This window comes from Syngnathoides biaculeatus, chromosome 8 (genome assembly GCF_019802595.1).
Source record: "Syngnathoides biaculeatus isolate LvHL_M chromosome 8, ASM1980259v1, whole genome shotgun sequence".
Taxonomy (NCBI): Eukaryota; Metazoa; Chordata; class Actinopteri; order Syngnathiformes; family Syngnathidae; genus Syngnathoides; species Syngnathoides biaculeatus.
This window is the reverse complement of record NC_084647.1, coordinates 19570402-19579018: the sequence shown is the minus strand read 5'-3', so window position 1 is coordinate 19579018 and position 8617 is coordinate 19570402. Positions and strand designations below refer to the sequence as shown.

At 44.2% G+C, this 8617-nt stretch overlaps 1 protein-coding gene across 2 annotated transcripts; it reads left to right on the top strand.

The window, feature by feature from the left end:
* Positions 1–550: 550 nt before the first annotated feature.
* On the top strand, positions 551–8057 carry si:ch211-151h10.2 (uncharacterized protein LOC567699 homolog). Of its 2 annotated transcripts, none has more exons than XM_061827263.1 (8): positions 551–821; positions 2230–2328; positions 3343–3472; positions 3531–3637; positions 4417–4597; positions 5803–5886; positions 5990–6088; positions 6237–8057. In XM_061827263.1, exons 1-8 carry the CDS (start codon positions 694–696, stop codon positions 6522–6524), a joined length of 1116 nt encoding a protein of 371 aa, XP_061683247.1. In that variant the 5' UTR covers positions 551–693; the 3' UTR covers positions 6525–8057. The 2 variants fall into 2 exon arrangements, with proteins under 2 accessions (XP_061683247.1, XP_061683246.1); XM_061827262.1 differs by having other exon boundaries at positions 2230–2556.
* The last annotated feature ends 560 nt before the right edge of the window (positions 8058–8617 follow it).

Here is an 8617-nt window from a genome sequence, read left to right as displayed (position 1 = left end):
CTTCATTCCTCACCTTTCCGGTGTGTGCCTTCCATGTTTCTAATTGTTCCTCCCCCTGCTCCCTGCTTTCACTGCATATCACAATATCATCTGCGAACATCATGGTCCAAGGGGATTCCAACCTAACCTCGTTTGTCAGCCTATCTATTACTACCGTAAACAGGAAGGGGCTCAGCGCGGATCCCTGATGCAGTCCCACCTCCACCTTAAATTCTTCTGACACACCTACGGCACATCTCACCGCTGTTCTACTGCCCTCATACATGTCCTGTACTATTCTAACATCCTGTTGACCTTTGCTATTTGTAAAGCTTACCCAATAGTCTCTTATTCATCATTATTTCTGGCCCCATGTTTGATACTAAAAAAGGTAGCTATTACTTGTACATACATTAATATAGTGTAGTTGTAAAAAAAAAAAAAGTATTGGTAATTGAACCAACTCATACACCCATATGTTATGTAAATGTGTGATTTTTTTTTTTTTTTGTTTGTTTTTTTGTTTTTTTTTTTAATGTGAGTTAACTCTAGCAGAGGGTTTGATTAAGAGGCCAGGAAGTGGCTGTGTTGATCTCAGAGGTGGGGCTCGTCCATCAATCTCGCAGCTAGTACCTGTTCTTCAAGCTCGTCAGGTAAACCGAAAGTTTCTTGGCATGCTGCTCTAATTCTTTTCCCTCTTTCTCAGAGCATGTCATGCCTCAGCTGACGCTCGGCAGCGCCGGTTGTCACGGGAGCCCGGGGCCTTGCGCGAGGGCGGCCCTGGTCCGAGCCCTGGACCAGGCTCCCCGTACGGGTCGGGAGGAGGAACCTGCTCAGAAGAGGTGAGTCGTATCACTCAACGTCTTGGCCTATTAACCCATTCATGAGCAGGGTGGCAATTTTTTGCCTTATTGAAATAAAAGTCTCCTAACAGGCCGCAATCAAGGAAATAACACTTCTTTTTTGTTGAACGCATAAAAAAAGGGCAAAAAAGATGTATCCTCTCGCAGGCAGCTTCCCAAAACTGGGACGGTATGTTATCAGTTCTGTGAAGTGGTACATACTAGAGATATGTTCATTAATATTAACATTAATATTTATTAATTCTTATTCTACGACACTTGCGTATTAATAATACTGATGGATTAGCATTTTGAAGACAATCATGGTTGCATACTGACCTTTCTCCCTTTCTTCTCTTGGAAAACGCTCCATGTGCACTTAAGGCTGCCATGTTGGGTCAGGAAGGAAAGGGAAATAACTCCGTGCTAACTTTGACCAATGAGATATCCTCTCTTGATACCAATTTATGGCTTCAGATTAAAAAAACTTAAATATTTTGATATACTGAAGGATATAATGGGTGAAAATCACGATGTCCCAATAATGGGACGCTGCCCACGAATTAAGATTCGACACATGGAGTCCGACCTACTGTTATGAACAGCTAATGGATATTTACATCATCAATGAACAATTACGTTGCGTTATCATACTGGTTTTAGGTTTAAAGTGCGCTTAAGTAAGTTTGCAATAATAACTGCTCTGTTCAAAATGAGTCACGTTTTGCTTGCCAAACACTGATCCCCTCTTTTTCTCCATTGTGGATGCATGGAGCACAAAGGTTTTTAGACTATTCTGTTGGTTAAAATTGTGATCTTTATCTGCTGAAGTGGTTCGCAGGCAAGTGTCACAATTAGCACCTCCTAATCTAAAACCAGGGTGCTGTAATGGCCAGTTTTGTAGTTGGCCTACAACTCATTTCAGTGTGTCCCTGTACCTTTAATAATGAATTGCAACACTTGGGACTAGTAATCAGATTATTCAAGAGTGACGCCAGTTCTTCTGATCTGGAACAATAGACAACTATGCGTCCCCCTCCCTCCACCCCATATCGTGCTGTTATCTCAATAACCAACTGTCTGTTTCTCGTGCGTGTGTAGTGTGCTTCAGAGTACAAAAACAAAAATGTTCCATGTCTCCGTGGCAAATTGTCTGACCTCTTTGGAAAGATAATAAACTGTGCAAGTTACTTGATCTTCAATTGTTTGTTTCAGCTATTCTTGCAAGCCATATTCTCCCCTTGGTGTGTAACTATTTTAATGCGGTGGGTTTTGCCTATTTATCGCCACTGTAGTGTGCCTCTTCACAGGTGATAAATTATATTTGAAAACCTTGATAATGTACCCTTATAATTGAACTTGGGCACCCACTCAATCCCATGTTGAATCCGAACATCCTTGTGTTCAGCTCAGAGCAGCCATCATGTGACGTTCCGAAACCATGGACCTCATCGCACCCACAGATGTGGAGGAAGAGACGACGGAAGCTCTTCTCCTTCACAGGATGGTACGCCTTCCTGTTAGCTGCTGCTCTGTGGTCAGTTTGCCATATGGGGGCGCCACTGTCCCTGGAGGACATGTGCTTGTGGGGGGCACTGCTGTGCCTGCTGTGTGGGGCACTGGGGGGCTGTGACTATGTGCCGCTGTGGTACACAATGTCACCACTCGGACGGGACCTCGTTCCTGCGATACAAGAGGAAGCTGTCACTCAAAGCAAGATGATGGCCGATGAGCGGTGAGGATTTTTTTTTTTTTTCTAATCAACCCAGAGTCATCCCAGTCCTCCATGGGTGGCATGGTTTGTGACAAATCACAAAAATCTATGAGCAATTGAAGAGCCACTAAAAAGTTTGTAATTGTCAATAGATACCAAAGGATGGCAGTAAAGGTCTAACTGAAACTCCTCAACTCAATTCCAGTTGTTTACCTGGCACCAAGATGCCCCCAATACACCAATATTGCTGCAGCTTCCTGAATCACTCCATTGAGAAACTCTTCTTCATGTATTAGGCTTGTCTGTATTTTACTGTCCCCTGCTGGCCAAGGTGTGCACACCGGAAGGCGCACAATTCCGTTGGGCGTTGAACGATAACATCCATCCATCCATTTTCTTAGCCGCTTATCCTCACAAGGGTCATGGAGCGTGCTGGAGCCTATTCCAGCTTTCAACGGGCAGGAGGCAGGGTACACCATGAACTGGTTGCCAGCCAATCACAGGGCATATAGAGACAAACAGCCGCACTTACAATCACACCTAGGGGCCATTTAGTGCGTCCAATTAATGTTGCGTGATTTTTTTTTTTGGATGTGGGAGGAAACCGAAGTGCCCGGAGAAAACCCACACAGGCACAGGTAGAACATGTAAACTCCACACAGGCGTGTTCGGGTATGAACCTGGGACCTCAGAACTGTGAGGTCAACGCTTTCCAGCTGATCCACCGTGCCACCAACAATGAAAACAAATTATTAGAGTTATATTTGTAAATATGCTGCAGTTCACTGTGCCCAATGTTGTCTTCAGGTCAACAAGTTCAGGTGTCCCTATTCTTCTGGGTTTTGCCCTGGTAGACAGCCTGCTGCTGAGTGTGCTTCAGGAGCCCCTTGCGGACCCCAGCGGCCTTCATATTCAAGATCTCCTATCCAGGTTGGAGGTGAGTCTTCACTTTCTCAACTGACATCTGAGGGCCTCACTCATTCTCTTCATTGCAGTCTGTGTCCAACACACTTGAGCGCATTCCTCCGGGGTCCGAATCCATGAAGCTGGACTCCGTGTTGAGCGACAAAGTGACGCTCATCCGGAACTACCTACGGAAAAGGTTCGCGGGTTTGCTATGCAAGTTACGAATTAGTGTAATTTCCGGCCTACAGAACACACTGGATTATAAGACTCACCCAGTCCATTTGTAAAAGTAATACTATTTGGTACATACATAAATCACACTGCAAGTGCCCACATTGGAACCCACATTGAAACACAAGATATTTACAAGACTGTACAGTAGAGTTTTCAAAGTTTTAAAACCTTAGCTTAGCTTAACATAGCAACAACACGGTAGCATGAACAGGGCTGCTTGGAAAAAAACCCCATACCAATTAAAAAAAAAAAACAGCCATGGCAGCTCTACTGTGGCAACACGGTAGCACAGCACTAACAGAGCTAGTTAAAAAAAACATACCTAAATCACTGAGATGCAGAAGGAACACAGCAGAAACATGCTAGCGCGGTGCTAACAGGGCTGGTTAAAAAACAAAAAACAAAACATACCGGTAACAATCACTGAGACGTGGCAGTAACACAGTAGCAACACGCTAGCACAGCGCTAACAGGGTCGTTAAAAAAAAAAAAACATACCAGTAAAAGTAATTTCCTCGGCACATATATTACACCGTTCTCACTCTTACCTTTTCCGCTCGAATGCCCCCTTGCGGCCGTTAGAAAAAATGCACATATTGGGCGCATTACCGCATAAAAACTGCAGGCTTGAAAGCGTGTGAAAAAAATTGCAGTTTATAAGCCGGAAATTATGGTTCGAATTTTTGAAGTTTCAAATGTGTCGAGATCCTTTCTCATCTGGTGTGTTGTCTCCACTTTTAGGGGCAGCTTGCTGAGGAGGTTGCTCCTGGTCCAGGCTGAGTTTGAGTCGGGCGTGAAGGAGCTGCAGGACGGCGTGGAGCGTCGCTGGGGCCAACTGGAGGAGCTTCACACTGGAGTCACGCTCACGAGAGAGGGAGATCAAGACCACACGGACCTGGCATCGGCCCACCACGGTGCCGAGGTAAACTAGGTGTGATGTTTCATGATACTAATGGCATCAATAAATGGACAGACAATGGTCGGGATGAACAACTGCTTTCTACATACGCACTCACGACTGCTTAACTGCATTGTGGAGTTTCCACCGTTAGAGGGCGCTACCAGACTATAAAATGGCCATAATACAAATGTGCCTTGTGACTGGCAACTGGCATTTTCCAACAAAAATAGCTGACTTCCTTTTCAATTTCTTGCGTGGGTTCTTGAGACTTTTTCATGTGCCCTGTTATGATGGATGTTGGTGTACAATTTTGTGTCCAATGATGAAAATGGAGCTCATTCCTTCATGACCTTTTTTATTTTTCCGCCAAGTATAAAGTCTGTAATTCACCCCATAATGTCTGCTTCAAATATTAAATGGTCCACTTCCTGTTCAACTTCATGCATGGGTCCTTGAGACGTTTTAATTCATCCCGTTATGATCGACGTGTCCGGCCAATTTCATTCCGTAGGTGAAATTTCAGTCAGGGCCAGATGTGTTTTTCCCCTTAACTTTCTTACAAAGTACAAGGCCTGGAATTTGCCCAAACTTTGATGCTTCCCAACAAAATGGCCGGCTTCCCGTTTAATTTTACCCATTGGCCCTGGTGACTTTTTCATGCAGTGTGTTATTAGAGCTATCCATTCATCCATTTTCTTTTGCCGCTTATCCTCACGAGGGTCGCGGAGGTGCTGGACCCTATCTCAGCTGTCAATGGACAGGAGGCAGGTTGAACCTGTGAACCTGAACTGGTTGCCAGCCAATCGCAGGGCACATGGAGACAAACGGTCGCACTCACAATCACACCTAGGGGCAATTTAGAGTGTCCAATTAATGTGGCATGTTTTTGGGATGTGGGAGGAAACCAGAGTGCCCGGAGAAAACTCACGCAGGCACGGGGAGAACATGCAAACCCCACACAGGTGGGGCCAGGATCGAACCCAGGAAGATATTTTATTAGAGATATTTCCAACTAATTTCATGTTGATTGGTGAAAGTGTTGTCAAGCCTTCTTTTTTTTACCCTCCATTTAACTAAGTATGAGGCTGAGAATTCACCCCGAAATGACTTTTTCAAACCAAAAGTGGTCAACATCCTGTTGAATTTCATGCATTGGTTCTTGAGGCTTTTTTAATGCGTCCTGTTATGCTGGAGTTATGACATCCACGTTTCATGTATCTGCAAAGACCTTATTTGCAGATCTGAGCCACCACAGGAATCAACTAGACGGCTGCCAGGATCACCTGAAAGACAGCACACAGCTCCTTCAGGTAAACATCTTGTCCTCAGGTCAGAAGATCTCTTTCTCTCTCGCTCTCTCTCCCTCTCTCCCTCCTGGCATGTTTTCCAGTTTAGTCCTGTCTTCTCCTGCAGGAGTTGATGTGGAGTCACAGCTCTGCAGGCAACACACTCAGAAGCTGCAATAGCGAGTCCGTGTGGCCGGAATTGCTACTGCAGGTCAATATGGAGCAGGTAAAAAGTCCATTTTTTTTCACTACATTAGGTCACAGGGAGAACAATTGAATGCTCTTCCAGTACATGGCCAGATTAACCGGTGTATCCACCTGTTGCATTTTTTATTTTTTTTTATTTGAACTGAAAAAGGGTATCTTGTTCTCAGTTTGACAAGGTGCAGGAGAGCTTCCTGTCCCTGGAGCAACAAACCGCCACCTTTCAAGCCCACCTGGAGGGGCTCTCCAGGGGGAAAGACGGGGAACACGCCAGCCGGGCCTCCTCGCCGGACCTCAATACCCGCCACTCCAGCGAAGTTTCTTCGGAGCGTCCCGACTCGGAGGGCGAGGCAGACGTTCGCCTCTCCTTGTGCGAGAGGTCAGCACAGCAGTTGTCATCCACAATTGGACGTTTACGCAAATCCGGGAAAAAGAACAAGAAAGTAATTGGAGATTAAAAATTTCAAAAACATCCCAAAAATATACGTTAGGTTCACTGAAGGCTTTAAATTGTCCGTAAGTATGAAATTCAGTCAGCTGGGATACATTCTAGTGGTGCACATTGGACACATGAACACATTTGACATAAGGAGGCGCCCTGCCACCGGTTATCAGCATGCAAGTGTGGGACACAAAGTATTATTGACTGTGTCACACAAACCCTTTCTTCCAGTCTGTCAGCTATGGTACTGCATGTACCGGAGTTGAACAAACCAAGTGTGTAAAAGTGGGAGATACGTGAAAACAAAATGTAGTCAAGGCGCACACAGCGATGAATGTGCGAAAACATCCCTCTTTTCATGGCGAATCCCTAAACTGATCTTCGAATTGAACTTGAACTCTACGTTGGATTAAAAGAAAAAAAAAAGTTTGGCAATTTAGTCCCACCCATCACAGATTCCTGTTTCTGATTGAGCCTCATTTAGGACAATTTGACATATTGCAATCTGCAGAATTCAGACAATATGGCTGATTCAATATGAAAATGTCCCACTTGCTGTTCAATTTCAAGCGTGGGTCTTTGCAACTTTTGCTTGGTTTGTTATTATGGTGGAGATCCCTACCCAATTCCATTGTCAAAATTGACATTTGTTGAGGGCTAGGTTCTTTTTTTCTTCTTTTTTTTTCCATAGTAAGTACAGGATCTGTACAATTACCCCACAATGACTGCTTCAAACCAACATGGTCAACTCCCTGTTCAATTACTGCCATGTTATTACAGAAATGTCTACACAATTTTGTCTCAATCCTTGACACTGTTGTTATGTTTTGATTCCCCCCCCCCTTTTTCTTTTCTTTTTACTTTCATATCAATTTTGAGCCCTTGAATCAGTTCTCTGGAATTGGCCCGAAATGGCTGATTTCCTTTTCAATTTCAGCACGTGTCCTTGTGACTTGGTTTTTTTAGCACGTTATGTTGTTCTGTGAAAGTGGTGTCAGGGACTGAATATTTTTGTAACTTTTTTACAAAATAACAAACCTGGATTGGCCCAAAAGGGTAGCTTCAGACCAAAATGGCTGTCTGCTGTTCAGTTTCAATCATGGGTCCTTTCGTCTTCTAGGCAAGGCAATTTATTCATGATCAAAAGAAGAATAAACAGCCAATTATTCTATATATTGTACTTTTGCATTGTCTTTAATGTTAATGTTTTCTTGTACTGTGATAACTTAAGCTCTTCAAAGCTGTTTTTTTAAATTTTTTATTTTTTTTTAGTTTGAGGGCACAAGGAGCAGAATAAAGTTAGAAGAAGGGGGATGTAACGCAACGCCGGAAGCGTTTTTGTTATTATTCTAAACGAAGCAGCCCTCTTGACCTGAACGCCTTTGATCTCAAATTCAATCATGCCGTTGAAGGTTCGGCGGACTCCTCAAGTATGAAGAAATGTCGTACAAAAGTAAACACAGATGCCATTTTTACTGCATCCATGTTGTCGGGGGTTTGGAGTTTGGTAGGCGGCTGTGGAGTCAGTGTTGCTGGATCGCGTTGAGGCCCTGGGGGATTTAGGATGAAAGGATTATTACAGCGGGGATGGGAAGTGTCAGAAGACGGCGGGATCCATGCAGACATACTAATGATGTTGGTCAATGTGAAGCTTGTACAGTATTTCCACATTTGGGGTTTTTTTTTTGGAGTGGTGTTTGAAAATCACACATGATAAATAATTTTTTTAAAAAAGTCAAAAACACCCCAAAAAATTTTCTTTGTTTTGGATAAGCACTTTCGAAGCTCGTCAAGTGCGGTGTTGTTTGACAAAATAAGCTTCATGGGAGAGGTCAATTCCTCACCTTAAGGCCACTTTATACTCCCGCGCTCGACAACGCCCGCACACCATCCCGTGACCGTGCCGCGCATACGTCAAAAAAAGTTGCTGCGTGGGGAACGCTGCGGGGTTTATCTTTCGTGTTTGGCCAGTTTTGGTCACATGCTTTGATGACATATCGTTCTTCCCAGCTCCCCATCCCGCCTACGCCGCCACCTTCTCGATCGCTTTTGGAGCATAATATATCAATTCTTCTTTTCCTTTCGGCTTGCCCCGTTAGGGGTCGCCAC